Consider the following 20,557-nt stretch of genomic DNA (forward strand, 5'->3'; position numbering starts at 1 on the left):
GAACTATTTTTGCGTTTTTAGCTGGATACAGCCACGCAAGACAGCCGGCCACCATCGATCTGAACGCCGTCCGACTGTGCTTCCAGGTGTTCTTGGAAGGCCCACAGCGGGGTCGATTTACCGAGCCCCTCCAGCCGGTGGTTTCGGATATTATCTACGATAAGAAGGCCATGTCGGATTTGGTGATTTGTAAACTCAGTGATGTAACCGCCTCCGTTGCTGGTGGCAAGGAGATTATTCTGCTGTGCGAAAAGGTCGCCAAGGAGGATATTTCGGTACGGTTCTACGAGGAACAGCACGGAAACATCGTGTGGGAGGATATCGGAGAGTTTCAGCATACGAACGTACACAAACAGGTGGCCATCTGCTTCCGGACGCCACGATACCGAACGATCGATGTGGAGCATTCTGTGATGGTAAGTGGGATGCTTTCGGGTTTTGAACTTTTATTTAGTAGTTTAGTTTAGTAGTTTTTCATATTTTCGATTATTATTACTCTTTACAAGATTATTTGACGTAGAACTACGTCTCAATGGCAGCTCCCCCATACACTGGATTCTTTCTTTGCGCGATTGATGCGTGCGCGCAATAAAAAAATCGAGTAATTTTGAACAAATCGCGTAATAAAATCGCGTTATTTGGAGCAAATCGTGTAAAAAAAGATCGCGTCGTCACAAATTCTTCCACTATGTGTGTTTGTGTGTAGATATGTGTATGTATGTGTGTGTGTGTTACATCTTGGCTCATAAACAATATTTCTCATGTCACATATCGCGTAATTTCAAGAAAATCGCGTAACAAAAAATAGCGTAATTTCGAGAAAATCGTGTAAAATAGAATCACGTAAAAAAGCCGCGTAAAAACAGAATTCAATGAAAATTTTAAAACGGAAAACGAACGAAATTTATCCGTTCTAGAGTGCTCATGACTCGGTTTTTTTTTCAACGAGTTTCCTTCAAATAGCAGTAATTGATTTGAAAATTAGCTGCGCATCCACCCAAATGCATAAAATTATAATTTGATTAGGAAAACTAATGTACTATTGAAAATTGTTAACCAGAAATGCACTCTGTAGGGTATCCGACTCATATAAATGTCATATCAAATATGAATACACTTTACACTTTTTATCACTTTCACTATTTAATTCTATCACTTTTCACTTTTCACTTGCTTATACGTTTTTCAACATTTATTTGGAGTCCAAATAAGCACTGACGAAGGCACTATGTAAGTGTTGAAATATGTATATGCAAGTGAAAAGTGAAAAGTGATAGAATTAAATAGTGAATGTGATAAAAAGTGTAAAGTGTAGTGAAAATATTCTATTAAGATGCTCGAACAGAAGTGAATAAATTTAAATATGAATATGCAAGACGAAAGAGCGTTGTGGGGCTGGCATTGGGCAGCTTCTGTAACCGCATACGAAGAGAATTTTGTCCAACACAGCTGCAATGTATAACACGCAACAGCGTGATAAACTGTAGCGTGGCTGAGAATGTCCTGCATCTTCTGCCATCTTTTTCCATTCGACACAAAAAGAATTTGCTTGTTCTTCCAAACAGTTGATACGATGATCTTCCAAGTCACATCGTTCATAAATTAAAAAAGCTATCAAGCATTCGAAGCAGCAACAGAGGATTACGATTTGCTGCGATAGAAGAAACGGAAACTAAGGCGGTGAACCCCTAACGAGTTCTTCAAGTGACGTCAAATCATGAGAGAAAACTCAAACTTCGAAATTGCTCTTATCAGGACAGCCAAACGAATTATTGAAGATTCGAAAACATTTTTTCTATACAGTTCTGGAATCTGACTTCTAAAATCGGTTGAGTAACTCTTCTGGTTTTTTATGCTTGTTGATGCATATGAACTTTAGTCAACAAGTCAAAAACTCGTAACTGGTTCAAATTCAAATGTCGATTAGCAGAAAATAGAAGAATAGAAGAATAGAAGAATAGAAGGTCGAAAAGTCAAAATGTCGAAAACATATAAAATCAAACAGTTCCGAGCTCTAAATTAAATGAATTTTGTAGGGAATGCGCTGCGAATCGAAATATAGAAACGCATTTTTTCGCAATTCTGAGCCTAACTTGGGTTTCTTGTTTGTTTTCTGGACTTTTAATAGTTTTTTTTCACGATTATGTGCTCAATGAATTTTTGTCTTTTTTATGAGCATGATTTGAATCATTTTTTCAATGGTCTTTAGAATTCGAAGTGCAATTGTAAAATTGTATTCCCTTCTGACTTTAAAATGACTCAGAGCTTATTTCAAATTATTTACTCATTTGTTTTTTTCTATCCGCTCCGTTTTTTACGACTTTAATCTTTTCTGGCCTTATTTTGCTATGCTCGGCCTAATTTGGGATCATTTTCTTGAATACCATTTCCTAACCTTTGAAAGTTTTTTTTAGCGATTCTGAGCTAAACTTGGGATTCTTGTTTCTGGTTGTTACAAGCGTTTATGTCAGCTCTGAGTATAATTTCAGCTTCAGCTCTAGAAGCGTTTCTTCGAGATTCTGAGCATTAAATAGAATCATTTTTTGTTAGGCATTTCCATGTTCATAAGATAATTTTTTTCTTCACTCTGAGCTAAATTTGCTTCAAATTTTCTTGCTCGCATTTTTCTGATTTTTTAAATCGTTTTTTTACCAATTCTGAGCTTAAATTTCAAATTTTCTTGCTCGCATTTTTCTGATTTTTTAAATCGTTTTTTTACCAATTCTGAGCTTAATTAAGGATCATCGTTCGCCAGTTCGCAGTGATGATTTTTTGACGTAAGGCTACATCTTAGGCATCGTACACAAATTTCGTAACGCATGAAGGAAGATTGGGGGGTTGAGTCTGCGTTACCTATTGTTACATACGGGGGAGGGGGTGGCAATTACGTAAGTTGAGTAGTTGAGTCAATTACGTAATTGTGATACTTGCTCAAACTTAAAAATTTGAATTGGAGATCAGGTTGTTCAGCATTACGCAATTTTAGAGGGGGAGTCATATCGAACGTTACTTATTGTTGCATAGGAGTCTGAATTCTAGTTTTTTAGCGTCACGTAATTTCTGTACGACGCCCTTCTGCACTATATCGGAGTACATTCTGCAAAAACTAAGGTAAAGGTGTTACGTCGGAAGGAGAGATTTGAGATGATAATATTACATAATAAAATGACATGAATCAATAAATCGTCGGATTGATAAAACTATGGAAAAATCAGTGCTACTTCAGTTATCTTTATTACATTAAAGTCGCTTTTTACGTAGGGGATACGTGCCGCGTAACAAGAACCCGCGTAAAAAAAAGTGTAAATTCCGGAATCCGAGTGAAGAAATTCCGTAATCCGCGTAAGAAAAAAACCGCGTAAATAGCGACCTGTGTGTACTTTATTGTTCAATGAACCAATCCACACCTGACACGGATTTCATGAGTAGATATTACCTAGCTGCATCAAACTTTCGTGATCTTCTCCAAGTCGGTTCACCAATCCGTTCGTAAACCTTCCGAATGTACTCAGTTGCAACTCCGTCAGTTGACAACCGCCGAATGTTCAACTGTATCTTCCTCGAAAAGCTCAACTTGTTTGCGTTCGCTAGCCGGGCGTGTCTTAGTAGACGTTTGGGCCTCGGAGAAATGCAATCCGTTCACCTGAATATGGTCCACGTCCACATGAATGTGCAGGCTTCGCCCGGTAGGGGATCTCTACGTGCAAAATATGTGCTACTCATGACTAAATACGAAAAAATTAGAATCCAAAAAAATCATGCCACTAAAAAATAACTGAAATTTCAATGAAACTAAATAAAACTGGTCAACACAGGTTTGCACCAGTTTTTGAAATGGCTAGGTGCACCAAAACTCACAAAAATGGGTATATAACTATAATCTCAATCTTTTTTCCAGTTCAAGCTTTGAGGTCGCACGCGTAGTTTTCTTGTTGTGATTTAGTAAAGTAGCTCTAAATCGGATATTTTGAAAGATATATTTTTCTACGCAGTTACGCATAATTACTGGGCTTTATTATTGTAGAATAGCGTTTAACTCTATCTGCAAAAATAAGAAAGTTAGATGCTGGATTACATCGCAAATTTGGGTTACCCTGATTTGTGTCTACAGGAAAATGTGCGCTCCATTATATGCAGAGGCGTCTCGTCCACCTGTTCAACCTGTTCATAGGACAGGTATACAATCTCAGAAAAAAGTGATTTTTTCACATTTGTAGAGTGGATGAAAAATCATCGAAGGTAATTTATTTGTAATTTTAATGTTATCCCGAACATCCTTATTTTATTTTCTACATAGTGGAAATTTATGCACCATGAAGAATGTAACGCCATACAACTCACGCAATAATGACTACCGTTTGTTTAGACCTTTCACCTGAACTAACCGTCGTTCAATACTTCTCTGCACCTTCAAGTGCGGCAGGGTAGACACAGTCATTTATACTCACCACTACTAATGCGACGCCTCGCGTAAAAATGACATTTTTGGTTCAAACTTTCTGCTGAACAAAACCGATGTCCGCGAGAGAAAACATTCATTACACACCACCTCTCTTTAGTGTCTGGTAATCTTCAGAGCTTTCGTAGTGCAAATGAAAACGAGCAAATTCATTCATTATTTCTGTCAATGTGGTGGAATTCTTCCGTCGATGTATAGTTTCATTCAAACCTCTACACCCATTTTGTTCATTCTAAAACTTGAACCTCGCATAGTTCGCATAGTATACGTTTATCTTCTTACGCGCTGCTTTCTTTTTAGTTTAAAATTTTAACATCGTCAAAGGAAACGCTTTAGCATTGAACTAAGATTTGATAAACAAAGATAGGTTTTTTACTCATGCGAAAAGTTTAAAGGCAAAAAGATCATAAACATAATTTTAATTATCGTTGGACAAAACCTGAATGATACTGACATTGCATATCACAACGCCATCCGTCGAGTGAACTTTTCTAGTTCTTCGACGGATCAAGAGTTATTTACGACTGAAACCGATCATTGAGAATCATGATGTGATAAATGTGGATAAAGATTTCCTCTATGAAATGATGCAGATATCATCATTCTACGAGAAAATTATCTGAAAATTCGCGGTCATAATAGACCGTAGAATTTCTTTGCCAAATAGATAAATGTAGAAAGATAAAAGTTTTCGAAACTGTTATTACGATACTGTTGCTGACTGAACAGGTAGCCCACTTGGTCACGCGTCGCCTCTGATTATATGCAACAACTTTGTAGAAGAAAGTTTTTCTCTATAAAATTACTGTCGAGCTCTAGATCCAAATTTACCCCAAAGGTCGTTCCGTGGAACGATGTACTTGACGTCTCCATCGGTTAAACAGTGAAAGGAGGCGCACGGTTAACGGGTGCGTTGGAGTGGATGGGAGCTTTTGTCGCGTAACTGTATCGGCAAGGGGCACCAAAATTCACGAGAAGGGTTAAATGGCTATAATCTTTTATTTTTTCCAGATTGAGCTCTCTGCCCTAAGCACTTTTTCTCTTCTGTCAACGGTGCAACTTTCCTTTAACTAATATTTTTGAATGGCATATTGTATACTGGACCCCCGGGCCCCCACAGTGCTAAATCCAGCCCTGCTAACCGACCTAATGACCCGCTCGATCTGTTTTCATCGTATGACAAATTGACTCTTCGTTGAATTCTTTCGTCGCCACTGTAGCAGTTATGGTATTTGAAAATCGTTTCCGCGCTCGGCGCTCACTTTCACCCGTTTTCGGCGACCGCACTTCGTGAAACTTCCACCTTCACATTTTGCGCGTGCTGGTTCGAGTTGAGTTCCGATGCTCCTAATCCTAATTTTTTTTTCGCCACGAACAGTCATCGGGCGCGGACGCGTTTTCATTTCGCTCCGCAATTTAACTTTTATTTTATTTTTTTTACACCTTGACGGCGTCGCGAGTGCACGTAAGCAACAATTTATTTATTTATAAACAATCTTTGACCGTCGCGCTACCGCGTGTATCTAACCTTTTCTCGACAATTCGTACTCGCCGCGTAACAATTTTTAATCAGTGCTATGGAAAAGTGTGGCATAACCAACTGTACTTCGACCGACAACCGTTTCCTGTGGAAATGCGAAGGAATATGCAAAAGGCACTTCCACGCTGCCTGCGTAGGAACCCGTAGAAACCAAGAAGAACTACTGCGTTCATTCATGCTGCCCTTAAGCATAGAATGCCAGGAACAGCTCATGGACCAACTCCAACTGAAGAAGCTCATCCAGCACCAGAAAATTTTAACAGAAAGTATTGAACCACAAATCAAATCAAATCATTCAATAATCAGTCAACTTCCTAAACTGACTGTAATGCACGACACACTGGATAGTATCAATACACTGCTTTCTGAATTGAAGACGGAAATTAAAAAAGTAAATATCAACAAAAACAATGCGTCGGCAAAAACCATAAATCGCATTTCGACGCTGTTCGGCGAACTTGGCCATGACTCCATATCGGACATTAGCAAAGAAAATCGGCAGCACACAAAGAACATACAACAGCACCTGGAAAAAGCATTTACTAATATAGAATCAAAAATTTACAACATGGAACACCAAATAGAAGCTATACAAAATAAGAAAACAAACTGCAGTACAACGGCGCAGGAACTAATCAATGAATTAAAAGCGCTCAAAGAATCGAATTCACTCCAGCCAAAAACAGACAATCATCCCAGTCTGGCTGAAGAACTTCGCCTTTCATTGCCACTTCCAGAATCGGACTCAGAAGAACACCGTACTCCAAATTTCACATCAGGCTGGCGCCTAATTGGCAATAAGAAAGTATGGAAACGCGACTGGACTGAATATGACGCCAGACAGCGTAAAAGACGCATGCAGGAAAAGCAAGCAGAAAAGGCCGCTCGTAAACGTATGCAGCAACGCAAACGTCAGCAGGAAAACTCAAACCCTATCAGCATAAGTAACAACACCTATAAACACGGAATAAACCATTTCGCCTGCAACTCAAAGAAAACTCAAATTGCTGAAATGCCAAAACAACCACTACCCTCGGACAAAGACCTCCTGGCAGCTGCACGCGTTCAATTTGCTGGGCCGCCGAATTCAGACATAACATCAAAATTTATAAATTTCCAAAAAGGCGAAACTATCAACCCATATCGGACAGAAAAAAATGCAACTAACAATGAAAATTCTGCACCGGCTCCTGCCAGCAACGCCAGCATACAATCAGCACCGCAAGACAGCCAATTTGAACTTGACCCCATGCGTCCACCAATCGTCCGACTTACGCAGCAATCATCGAATGGCGACGAGCGCTTTTTGAAGGCTAGACTCCGCGACCCAAAAGTAATGCATATTACACGCCTATATCTCGCATACATGAAGGACCAACCATCATCTGTATGCGTAGAAGGAATGACACCAACCAGTATAAGAATGCCTCTCGCATCCGAAGGACTGCCGACATCTCCAGAACAACTCCAACGCGTCTTTATTGAAGTCCATCAGGAATATGGACTCACGCCAGCCGAAGCAGTAGCCGACCTTCAATCATATCATCATTTTTTATCAAATGAACGCACGCACCGTCTTCAACAACTTCGCGAAAGTGTAAATAAATTTAGTACAAATTTTCGCAAGTAAGGACACCCTCTTCTGAGGCAGAACCATTATATTTTAACATAAGTAATAACTTGACTAACACTTCTTCGCTTCCTCGACAGAATGCGACTGAAATTCTTATCTATTGTCAGAATTTCAATCGCATGAGAAGCCCAAGCAAAATGAAAGAAATTCAACAAAATCTATTGTCGTCATCTTTTAAAATAATTTTAGGAACTGAAAGTAGCTGGGACGAAAGCGTAAGAAGCAAAGAAGTATTTGGAAACAATTACAATGTATTCCGGCACGATCGGAATTTGTCTACCAGTCAAAAAAGTCAGGCGGTGGAGTCCTCATTGCCATTAATGTAGACTTTACTTCTGAAGAAATAATATCCGACAAATATAAAGAATTTGAACACGTATGGGCCAAAGCATTTATTGCTGGCTAAGAACATATCTTCTGTTCCGTGTACTTTCCACCGGAACATGCTCATAAACATTCGTATGAATCATTTTTCAAAACTCTAGAATCTATTATGTCTAACATGAAACCAGAAGTAAAACTGCATGTCTATGGCGACTTCAACCAACGTAATGCAGACTTTATTGTAGACATTGAAAATGAATCTATCTTACTCCCAGTCGTAGGCGAAAACGAAACACTGCAGTATCTTTTTGGCAAATCCTCAGAACTCGGTCTATATCAAATCAATCATGTCAAAAACAATCAAAATGCTTATTTAGACCCATTATTCACAAACTGCACTGAAGACTTCTGTGTAGATGCATCATTGACTCCCCTCTGGAAAAATGAAGCATTCCACACAGCAATTGAATATTCAATAGTAATGAATAACACTTCGTACCCCAGCGACTGCGAGTACGAGGATGTACCGGAATACCACAAAACTGACTTCGAACAAGTCAAACGTAGACTTCGCATAATAAATTGGCGTAGTATAATTTGTAATGAAGGAAATGTCATCGAAGAAGTAACAAAATTTTATGAAATAATTAATCAAATTATATCAGAAAATGTACCTCTAAAAAAAATAAGACGAACGAACACCAACAAATATCCAGTGTGGTTTAATCCACAATTGAAGAACCTAAAAAATAGAAAACAAAAAGCACATAAAATATACAAAAAAGACAACAATAGCGAAAATCTTCAAAATTACCAAGAAATTTGCTGTCAACTTGACGCAGCCATTAAAATTGCACATGAAGAACATAATCGTAAAATCGAACATCAAATCAAGTCTTGCCCTAAGAACTTCTTAAATTACGTAAAAACCAAACTAAAAAGTAACAACTTTCCATCACGAATGCATCTTGACAGTAATGTAGGACAAACTAGTAATGAAATATGTAGTCTTTTCGCCACTTTTTTTCAAGAAATTTACACCACATATGAAGAAACAGATCGCGACCGCGAATACTTCTCGTATTTTCTTGAATTTTCGAATTCTTTATCTGTCAATCAAATATCTGATTTCGAAATTCAAAACGCATTAAAAAATTTAGACGCTACGAAAAGTTCTGGACCTGACAGAATAGCTCCAATTTTTCTCAAAAATTTGACAGAAGAACTATCTACACCCTTACAACACCTTTTTAACATGTCCCTGAAGAATGGAATTTTCCCAGAACTCTGGAAAACTTCATATTTAGTGCAAATTTTCAAATCTGGCGCTAAATCTGACATTCGTAATTATCGTGGAGTTGCCATTATTTCATGCATTCCAAAATTATTTGAATCAATAATTAATGAAAAAATCTTTCAAGTAAAACACCAAATTACAACTCAACAGCACGGCTTTTACAAAGGCCGATCAACTACCACAAATCTTTTGGAATTCATAACTTTCACTCTGACTGTTATGGACAACGGTAACCACGTAGAAGCTCTTTATACGGACTTTAGCAAGGCATTTGACAGAATCGACATACCATTATTACTCTTCAAGCTCGAAAAATACGGAACTGAAACAAAATTTTTGGAATGGCTGCAGTCATACTTAACAAAACGAACACAAATAGTCCACTTTCAAAATTCCTTTTCAAACCCAATAGAAGTAACTTCTTGGGTTCCTCAAGGTTCCCACCTGGGCCCTCTTCTTTTTATATTATACGTAAATGACATTTCTTTTCTTCTTAAGTCAATACATGTGCTGATGACATGAAGCTCTTTATAGAAATAACCAATGCAGAAGACTTCGAAATATTCCAGAATGAAATTAATGTATTCTACACTTGGTGCAACAAAAGCCTATTACAACTCAACATTAAAAAATGTAATTCAATAGCCTTTAGCAGAAAAGCAGTAACACCACCTACAAACATTTTCTTAGGGAACCAACCAGTAGAAAAATGCAAAATCGTAAGGGACCTAGGCGTAATCTTAGACTCCAAACTTACATTCATAGAACATTATAATACAATTATCAACAAAGCAAATAGTATGCTGGGCTTTATAAAACGCTTCGGCCACAATTTTCAAGACCCATATACAATCAAACTATTATATATTACATACGTCCGACCAATTCTGGAATATTGTAGCATTGTATGGAATCCCTATATTGCCACACATGAAGAACGCATTGAATCTGTCCAAAAACAATTTCTTTTGTACGCGCTTCGTAAGCTAAATTGGACATCATTTCCCTTACCATCATATGAAGCACGCTGCATGCTTATAGACATATAAGCACTTAAAGAACGCCGCGATCTTTCAATGCTTTATTTTATCAATGACATTATTTCTCAACGCGTGCAATCTACTCAATTATTATCACAACTAAATTTTTATGCACCCAGTCGTCAATTAAGAAATCGTTAAATATTTTCGGAAAATTCTCACAGAACAAACTACTCAAAAAATGGCCCAATAAATCGCATGATGCGTCACTATAATCAGCACTGCGACAATATCGACATCACCATGGGCAGAAATCAAATAAAAAAAAACGACTAACTACTGGAAATAATGTATAGAATATAAGAAAACATTGTATTATTATAACTGTAGTCTACATTTGCTTGACGAAATAAATAAATAAATACCGAGATTCCTATTATTGTTCCTTATCATTCGCCTGGGTCAATGCTGGTTGCTTCGGTTCGTATTTACTTCTGAATTATGCGTAGTAGGTTCGTTTCTTGGCAGTGACTGTTTTCAGCCCAAAGAGATTTGGTCTTTGAATCCTGGGAAGGTGATTGGCCTTATAAACCATATTTTACCTGGCTGGGAGCGTGTCGGAGCAGCTACCTGATCAGTGATCACTCAACAATAGTGGTTATATAAGGGGACACGTATAGTAATTAACTGGGATATATTACAAAAGTTCACATCAATGGACAACGTGATTCTAATTCTTAAAAAAAAAAACAAAAAAAAAAGAAAATTTGATAAAACACGCACATCAGCACCAGGGATGTTATGGATGTGATTATTTAGACATCTGCAGATGCGGATGCGGATGCGGATATGTGATTACGGATGCAAATGTAGTTGCGGAAGTCAATTTTTATGCGGATGATCCGTATTTACGAATGCGGATGCGAATATTCTTAACATCCCTAATCAGCATTGTGGATGGAGCTCTTGCTTACTATCTAATATGCGGTTGGGGCTTGTCTTCGGATTGACACGCAACGAATGAAGTACAGTAAGAACCTCTGTAGTTCTTATCTTTTTTGGGTCTTTTCTGCGGTTGCATAAAGCGTGGAACGGGTTTGAGACATTGTTTTTATGCCTTTTTTGCTTTATGCCGTCTTTCATGTTCTGTATTTCTGACCTAAAACTTTGAACTTTGATTTGTGTCAGTTTTGAAATCAACTGACGATATATTTCGTGTAATTTTTAAATTGATCGTCACAAGGATATTCATTTATTTATTTATTTTTTTATCTATTTATTTATTTCGTCAATCATATGTAAACTGGTTACATTGATTTCTTAACTAAACATAAGCATAAAACATTGAAAAGTGTAAATAACATTCATTCGGATGTTGTAGAATGTATTATGAAGGAAGAATTGATGGAAAGCCTGAGAGTAAACATACGCAAGTCACTGGGCAATTGGCCTGATTCTGTCAAGTTTCAAACCTGGGACTACGCACTAATCGAAGTCGATACTGTAACTTTGTAACTAAACAGTTTATAGTTCCAGAACCTTTCTGTGTCATCTCACCAAGGTCTTGAAGAACGGAACTCGATAAGTGGGAGAGAATGATCATAAAAGAAAATTGGAATGCTCTAGCTGGTTTACGACAATCAAAACAATTATAAACCGAACTTCGGGAAAACTGTTGCGTTATTCAGGCTCAACGAAACAGCTAACAATACTGGTCACTGTCCGAGCAAGTATGATCTCAAGAAGTTAGGATGAAGATGCCGCTTCTGCAGGCTTGAGAATGAAACCACGGTAGTGATACACTGCGTGTTCACGGTAAAGGTTTCCTAAGTCCTTCTGACGTTGAAAACGAAAGCCTTTTTCAGATAGTCTACTTCATTCGAAATGTGGTGGTTGACTGGGATATAGGGGAACTGCTCCATTATTCATCTCATTAAGCTGATATTCACGAAGAATGCACGAATTAAACACCAAATTTTCACGAAATCATTGAACAAATAAACTAAATATGCTTATGTGCTCTTATGGAATCATTCAGCACTGTATATTAAGTAAAATAAGCTAGATTTATCCTGAATTTTGTAAAACAAACCATTTTCCACAACGCTTTCATATCCATCTCAAAACTTGAATCACTGCTTAAATTTTCATCTCACGATGCCCCCATATTCATCACACTGTTAATCATGAATGAATCACATTATCATGAATGAACGTAGCCGCAGCCCGTCATAGTAGGTTACCTAGATATCCGCTGTAGTTGTTTACATGTAAAATTGGTAACCTAGGTAACCACTGCAGTGCTCTCGATTTATGTCAATTGAAGTATTCTTTTTTTCCTCTGTGTGGACTTATCACTGTGACCAGAGACATTTTGATCTATTGTGATATTACCCAGGTGTTTTCTGTACTCCGCACTTCATATTATTGGCAGTATCACTATTGAAGGGGATGATACGCTTTTTTTTTCTATATCCGTGCTTGTGTGTGAAAGTTTACCCTTTTATTTCAAGCTTACTGCTCTACTATACCGAGCCTCTTTTCTATCCTACCAATATCGCCAAATTACAATTCCCTGAACTGAGGCTACACCTAACGTTCCTCTCTGGCCAGGTTTATTCTAAGAGGAACTTATTATGTCAAGAGGAAGGAGTCTTATCGAAACCTCGTTCCTCGTGCCAATATCGCCAATTACAATTCCCTATAGAGGGTAAATATTTCTGAAATCAGTTTTATTATAAGAAGGACTTATTTTGTCAAGAGGAAGGAGTCTTATTGAACCTCGTTCCTCCTACCAACACCGCGTCACAATCACAATTCCCTGAATGCCTCTTCAATGCTTCACCTCTGGTCAGGTTTATTACAAGTAGGACTTATATTTTCGTCAAGAGGAAGGAGTCTTATCGAAATCTCGTTCCTCCAGCCAAGACCGCGTCATAATTACAATTCCCTGAAGAGAGCTATTATACGTTACTCAGAACAGTTTTATTATAAGAGGGACTAGTAAGCAATTTTGTTTAAAGATTAAAGTAGTTCTATGCATAACTTAGAATCATTTTGTTTAATAGCCTTCAGGATCCTAAGCATAATTTTGAATTTTATTCTTTTCGGGTTTTGTTTTGTTGTTTTGACGATGCTGAGTTTTATTTGAAATTTTCTTGTTTATTTTTTTGTGTCTGCTCCTTTCTTAAATTATGGGTTTAATTTTTTTATTAACAAATAATTGTTTGGTTTTCTTGTGGCCTTTGGGAGTGGTTTGCACGGTTATGAGCTCAATTTTTGTTCATTTTCTTTCATTGTTTTCTGGATTTTAGAGAGTTTGTTCGCAATTTTGAGTTTAATTGGGGATCCTTATATCGTTTGATCTTTCCTGACTTTTTGAAGCGTTTTTTTGCTATTCTTAGCAAATTTTGAAATTTTTGAATGTGCTTTACGTGGTTCTGAGCAAAACTTGGGACTTTTCGCATAGTCTTGTCCAGGCTTTAAAAGTATTTACCACAATTCTAAGCAAATTTGAAATATTTTTTTTCCTTCAGAAGCGTTTTTCCGTAAACTGCACTTGCTTAATTTTAGATTACTATTTTGTATTATTTTCTCCGGCGATTCTGAGCTTGATTTGGAATTATTTTGTTGGGTAACCTCTTTGAGTTTAAGAAGGGTTTTACCGCATTTTCAAGCTTGATTTGAAAATATTTTCTTGTATGACTTCTAGCATTATTATTTAGTAGATCTGAACTTGATTTGGGACTATTTTTTTCGCAATTCTGCGTTGAAAAGTCGATAAATAAAACATAAATCGATACACCGAAAAATAAACAATAGTGAAAAGAATAATATTTGAAAAGCGAAAATATGTAGTCGAAGAGTTTGATTGTTAAAAAGCAGCGAACTCGAACATTTCAAGTTGTTCTCTTTCAGTTTCTGACTAATGTACCTAAACTTAAACTTCTCTTCTCAATCAATTTCTAGAATTTTAAATAGCTCTCATCTTATCTCTCCTCAAAGTTCAAAACGTTTCCTATAAACTTTCTTGAATATCCAGAAACTAATCCGTTTCCTTTTTTTGTCTGGTTTACAGGTGAACATTCAGCTCAGGAGGCCCTCGGATGGAGCAACCAGTGAACCTCTGCCATTCGAGCTTTTCCCGCTTGACTCAGGTAGGCGTAGATTCTGGTCCCTACAGCGTGACATACTGAAGAATGACTCTCCGGAGAATGAGGTGTTCAAGAAGATTCTCGCGGAGGGTACCGCGGTCCCGGTGGAGCCTAAGGTGGCTCCTCCCGCTGTCGCTGAGTCGGACGAGGTTATCGTGCTGGACACTCCGGTAGCGGAGAACAAACCGATCGTAACGGAGCAGATTCCCAGCGAACAGAAAACGACCGAATGGATCGAGCGAAACGAATTCAACGATGCTAACAATAACAGCGTCGATAATCAGATGACTCTGGTGGAGGAGGATAATCTGTTCACCAACGGGTCCGTAGAGCAGCAAGTTCCGAAGGAAGACGAAGACAAAACGCTAAACGAACTGCTCGAGCAAGTTGCCGAACTGGATGAGATCTACACCGATCACCAGTTGAGGCGCGAAAATATGATTATCGAGAATGAATTGAAAAATTTGGAAAAAACTGTCCCAACCGGTCTGGTGGGAAACGGAGAAAAAATGGATATTGATGATGTGTTTGATGATGCTGCCACCTACACGAGCTTGCAACGTGCCTTCAAAAATCCGGTTCCCCTTGCGTTAGGTCCTCCGGTTCCACCGCGCCCCCATAATCCGCTTGACCCTCTAGACCCCGGGGTCTACGATGCCGTAGAACCCGCGATCATTAGTCCGCCAATCATTGAAATCACCTCTTTGAAACGGGACAGTAGGGACGAGGAAAAGCTTCCTCCCCTGCCCCCGAAACGTGCAAAACCAAACAGTCAGAATAAGGAAAATTACGACGGCGATGAGGTCATTCTTCACAGCATCATTCGAAAAGGGTCAATGCGTAGTTTAACCCCGCGTCCACAGTCTGATCAGATCATTATCATGAAGTCCCCCGATAGTCCCCCAAACAAGAAACTTCCACCCACACCGCCAGCATCGCCAACTAAGAGCGACTACGGCACTTTACCAAAGAGCAAAAAACCTGGCTTCTTCTCAAAGTTATTTTCCCGCAAAAAGAGCAAATCCGACCTTTCCGGTAGTACGAATACACTCACGAACAAGACCACCCCGGGTGGTTCCAAGGAGCCAAGTGTGGTCAATTTTGAGCCAAACGATTCCATCCGGAGTAAGACTTCCATCGGGGAGAAGAGTGAGAAACGTAAAGCTAGCAAACCGGTTGCTCGAAGTGCTAGTAGCGTTTCGTACAAACGACCGACTACGGAGTCTAACCCGGACGTAATCTACATCCCACTGAAGGGTGACGGTCCCACTTCAACCAATCTTGCTTCCCACAGCGGCAATGGAGGCAGTGTAACGCATCTGTCGTTGCCCGGTAACGATAATTACGAGCGAGCCAGTACGGCTTCGCTGCCCCCACTGGATCGGAAAGCGGTCAGTGCCTTGCAACTGGATGTGCCAATACAGGACGGAAATCTGGAACTGGTTGCCATTGCCGACGCAAGAAGTATCAAGAATCTGGTTGAAGGAGACTTTGGCATCAAGCTTGATCCTAGCGTCGATCTTACCGAGGCTGAACACTTTGCCCTGTACACCTCAATAGCCCCGAATGCAGCTCTCAGTGAGTTCGACGAAACCTCCTGCTATTACTCCCCGGTCGAACCTGGCCCGCTCATATTCCACCAACAACAACAGTCGCAGCCGCGTATCAACAGCACAGCTTACAGCGCCGACGTTTAGACAGCGAGTGACGTAACAAAAAAACGCATATCCACGCATTTTAAACTCCATTTTTATTTACTTTAACTTTTTCATATTGTTAGTTGCACGAAAAACAACAACATCATATTACTGACTGCTTGTACCTCTTTCTGTCTGTGTTTGTAGCCAATCTGAGTCAAAAGCGCAAACGGCGCAACTGGGAGGTCCCAGAACATACGCCGGACGTAGCCCGTAAGTGTCCTCAAGCCGGTCCTATTACTTCTCCATTCGCTCTATTTCTCTGTCGCTCGAGAATCTGTGCACTCGAAAACACACACACATGCATACAATGCTCATCGATACGACACCATCACTGTTCATCACGATCAACCATTTGTAAATCGATCAATGCTATCCTTTCTCCCACTTATTGCGCCACTCATTCTCACCTTCATATTGCTCGTCCCGTTCTGTCGGTTGCCATCATGCACACGTGAGGAATTGAGTCATTCCTCGCTGCTCACGCGATGTGGAACACTGATCGGAACGTACATACAACATAGTACAATTTGAATTTGGAAAAAGGGAAACATTCAACTAACATTTGGGTCAATCATAAATACAAAAAAAAAATTACATTGGAAGTCGATACAAGTGACTTATCTCCCGGTTGTTTCAAAAGGTGATGGTGGTTGATGGGTTTTTCTACTAGGGTTCAACGTTCATTATTGGTAATAGTAACAATAACAAACAGCGATAGAAGATGGGGGAGAAGATCGTAGAACAATCGCACAAAAGTGGAATCATAAAGCTGGCCATGGTTTTTATTGTTGTTTTTTAACAGCCTACTTGTGCATGGCCAGCAGTGGTTGAATGTTGCATTTCTTAAATTTTTGTAGTTCTTTTTATTTTTGGTGGCAAGATACAGGGGTTCGATTCCCCTCCAAATCTTCTTGTCTTTTTGAATGCGCTGATTGCGCGAAACTTTGCCTGTATTTTGTGATTTGTCAAACCAAAGAACTTAACAACAATCAAGCTAGTCAGTTATTTGAAGAGTAAAAAAAAAACTAGAAAGAATGTAACGCACGCTAGTCTAACTATCGATGTAAATCTGTGCTTGGATTGGAAACACTCAATTTGAAAACACTGTACTGTCAGTATGTTGATCAACACAACAAAAAAAAAACAATCTGGTATTGTTTGTACAGGAAACTAGGAAGAGACAGAGGAAAAAGCAACCATTTAAAAGCCAAGTAATTACCCAGGTTTTTAGCGATACGCTCCTTTTTGTGCAGTGAACAGTAAACTATCTACTCGGAGAGTTGTTTTAGGCGTAATCTCGTTTTTTTATGAGGAATCTCTGTAATAAGATACTCCTACTATACAACTTTGTACGTTTAATGTTGGAAATAATTGGTAAATGTGTAGAACGAAAAAAAAAACTAAGTGAATCCAATTCCTAGCTTTAGCTCAATTGAGATTAAACCAAACGTTTTTAATCAGGTTACTCCGAAGCAGGACAAGTTTTATAGCTAAACTATATCTACTTTACAAAACTGACAAGAAAAATGCAAATAACTATTGGTGCAATTACTATAGAAATTATAAAATAAACCTAGCGTTGATTCGAGCTCTCACTGACTTTCACTCTGTCAAATTGTTCCACGTTTCCATCTTAGCAGGCGGTGCAAGGTTCCCTCTTTCCCCATCAATAAAGACTTGTAAATGTAAGTTTAAAACTACTTTTCATTGTGCCGTTTGTGATTTTTTTCAACGTTGCATTCCAAGAGCATGATGCGTGCGTGTGTTTAATTTACGTTCATTCCATCTTACCGAATCATTCATCATTTTAATATGTCATCCTGTTTTTGTGCATGTAAACAGTAAATGTCTAACAGCTTGTTCGATCGTAGTGAGCCCCAACAGACGGTCAATTTTGTTATATTATTTATCAATCGAATTTCAGGTGGCGTCTACTTCGGTCAACAAATGCTCAACGTACCTGGAGAAGCTATCAAAACGGAACCACGAGGTGAGTAGGCGGCACTTTTAAAGAACCATTTTGAAACGAATTTATAATCCTTCCAGATTCGCCTACACACCAATTTCTTGGATTCCAGGGCACGTACCGCAACCCGAACGAGTCTCCGTCTCCGGTGGAGCGATCGCCGGTAGCACCTCACGGCAGCACAACCCCCGTTGGACCGACCTCCCCGTACACCGCTGGTGGTGCGAATAGTCTAACACCAACTCCTGGCAGTAGCAGCGGTGGACCCGGGGGATACCAGCCTAATGTGAACGATTTCTTTCTCGGCGCCCAACCGCAGCAGCAACCACAGTTCCCGAACCAGTACAACTACGTTCCGAGCTCCCCAGCCAACGGTCAACCGGTGTATCAAGCGTCTCCACAACAACAACAGCAAACCCAGAATCATCAATTCCAGATCCCAGGCGCACAGCCGTTCAATTTGAACTTGAATCTGATGAACGGAGGTCTGCCCAACTCACTGGTTCAGCCCGGTCCTAGCCAGGTCCCGCCAGGAGGTGCCAGCAATCCCGACTTCAACCTCAGCAGCCTGCTCGATATGGATCTCGGTAAAGAGTTCACCATGAACTCGTCCGAGATCAAATCGATCATGGGAGTTTTCTCCGCCTCGGATATCAAACAGGAGATGCAGAACAACAACCAGCAGCAACACCCGCGGCGAATGCAGAAGGACGAGGAAAATCTATCGAACAGTTTTACAAGACTGACAACGGGCGCGATGAATGATTTGGACAAATAGCGGAGGTCCGAGTCGGTGGGCGTTGCGCTGCGTGACCAGCAATAAAATTTTTCGAGTGTACGAACAACTTGCGGGCGCTATCAGTTTTCGAAGTAAGGTGTTGATTTTTACTACCGCTTGATTGTGAGAACGATGGAAACAACAGAAACAGTGATTTATTTTATTTTTAACAGCAAGTTTTTTTTTGGTTGTGAAAATCCAGAATGGTAATATTCTATATACCATACTATTAATATACTATATTGTAAACCTGCAGCATCATGGAAGCCGGATTTTGACCAAAACTAAGCGGGTATCCATTTTATAAATTTAAACGTTACCTATACAGTCGGGTTATTTTACGTTGGGGATACGAACCTCGTAAAAAACCAAAAATATGTCAAAAATCTGCGTAAAATTTACCACCGAGCAACCCGAGCCGCTCTACGGCCAATACTTAAAATTGTCCTCTTTTATGGATATTCCGTATCCTTCAGAGGGCGAAGTTTTCGAAAATCCGAGTAAGTTCTTTATAATAAACGCGATAACGCGTAAAAAAACACTTTAATTTGAAAATCAACGTAAAAACCGCGGTGTAAAATCCATCCGCGTAAAAAAAGATCGCGTAAAAATCTGTCTTCATTAAATTTTGCGAATGGATTGGAATGGAAAAATTATCATACCTATCCAGACTTCTATTAAGGGGTTATATACCTTTTAAGTTTTCAAAAAACCGACAATTTTTTATTGTATTATCCAGTGCTGGTAAAAGTCATTTTCCCCAGCAAAATTCTTCGAAAATTACAGCCAATCATTTCAATTTTCACTTCCAATGATCGCAGCACTCTTTCAGATACACTAGATTTTCGTCCTAGTAACGTGCTGTTATACTCAGATGAATTAGATCGCGGGCATCGTTCACGGTTACGGAAGAAAATTTGACGACAAATCCAACCAAATGATCTTCACTTCAAAGCGAGAAGCTAAACCAACAGTTCACTCAACCAAAATGAACCTTACCGAAACACTTTTTCACTGACACTGACCGATGCCTTGACAATCTTCGTTACCTGATAAACTGATTTTGTTGTCTTGCTTTCATCGCATGAAATATAATGAGGTGTTTTGACAGTTCACTTCCATGCAAAAAGCGGGAAGGGAGAACTCTGAAAGGATTAAAAAAAAAATAACGTTTATGGATGCTTTTTTTCACTTTCACTCAAGAGTGTCAACAAATATCAACCCTGGTATTATCTTCAAATACAACATCTTGAGAACATTTTCACAAATTTTCATAAAGATCTGAGCAATAGGAAGAAAGTTAGAGCGATTTGCAGCGCGCCTCGCCACGGCCGCATGAGCTAAACTAAACTTAAAAATAGATTTAAACTTCCCTCATTTTCCTCGACCAAAAAGGTATATAACCTCTTAAGTTACTTAAATAATTCAGCATCCTAGAGCTCTTGCCATGTCCGAATCTTCCTTTATTCCACTGGGCTCAAAGCTACTCGTCACCCTTTCCAACTCTAACCTTAAGATGCCCTACGAATCTTGTAAGTTGAACTCTAGAAATTTTGTCGTAAGGTGAGCATTTGGTTCATAGTGGAGCGTCACATTAGTATTTGCGAACAAACCTGCGGAACAGGATGTGGGAGAGAATTTTGTACACGTTACTAAGAAGAGTTACATCTTGATAATTGCTACAGTCCATGCGATGGCCTTTTTAGTTTTTCGGGAATATGAGACC

At 39.2% G+C, this 20,557-nt stretch overlaps 2 protein-coding genes across 11 annotated transcripts in view; both read left to right on the plus strand.

The window, feature by feature from the left end:
* The window catches only part of LOC129732958 (embryonic polarity protein dorsal-like), an 84,198-nt gene extending 68,110 nt beyond the window's left edge, over positions 1–16,088 (plus strand). For all 9 annotated transcript variants that reach the window (XM_055694444.1, XM_055694443.1, XM_055694448.1 and 6 more), the window contains 2 exons: positions 22–416; positions 14,312–16,088. In XM_055694444.1, the coding sequence (XP_055550419.1) occupies positions 22–416; positions 14,312–16,084 (2,168 nt within the window). In that variant the 3' untranslated portion in view covers positions 16,085–16,088. The remainder of the gene's footprint in view (positions 1–21; positions 417–14,311) is intronic.
* Positions 16,089–16,229: 141 nt separating this feature from the next.
* LOC129732963 (histone-lysine N-methyltransferase, H3 lysine-79 specific-like) lies at positions 16,230–19,001 on the plus strand. 2 transcript variants are annotated; one of them, XM_055694453.1, is made up of 3 exons: positions 16,230–16,297; positions 18,012–18,077; positions 18,134–19,001. In XM_055694453.1, exons 2-3 carry the CDS (start codon positions 18,035–18,037, stop codon positions 18,829–18,831), a joined length of 741 nt encoding a protein of 246 aa, XP_055550428.1. In that variant the 5' UTR covers positions 16,230–16,297; positions 18,012–18,034; the 3' UTR covers positions 18,832–19,001. The 2 variants fall into 2 exon arrangements, with proteins under 2 accessions (XP_055550428.1, XP_055550429.1); XM_055694454.1 differs by lacking the exon at positions 16,230–16,297 and adding an exon at positions 16,675–17,772.
* The last annotated feature ends 1,556 nt before the right edge of the window (positions 19,002–20,557 follow it).

This window comes from Wyeomyia smithii, chromosome 3, assembly GCF_029784165.1.
Source record: "Wyeomyia smithii strain HCP4-BCI-WySm-NY-G18 chromosome 3, ASM2978416v1, whole genome shotgun sequence".
In the NCBI taxonomy this organism is placed as follows: Eukaryota; Metazoa; Arthropoda; class Insecta; order Diptera; family Culicidae; genus Wyeomyia; species Wyeomyia smithii.

Bases quoted from the DNA above. Each gene is read 5' to 3' on its own strand.
- LOC129732963 (XM_055694453.1), top strand. From the start codon at position 18,035: ATGCTCAACGTACCTGGAGAAGCTATCAAAACGGAACCACGAG. The intron at 18,078-18,133 runs GTGAGTAGGCGG...TAATCCTTCCAG, and splicing joins TATCAAAACGGAACCACGAG to ATTCGCCTACACACCAATTT.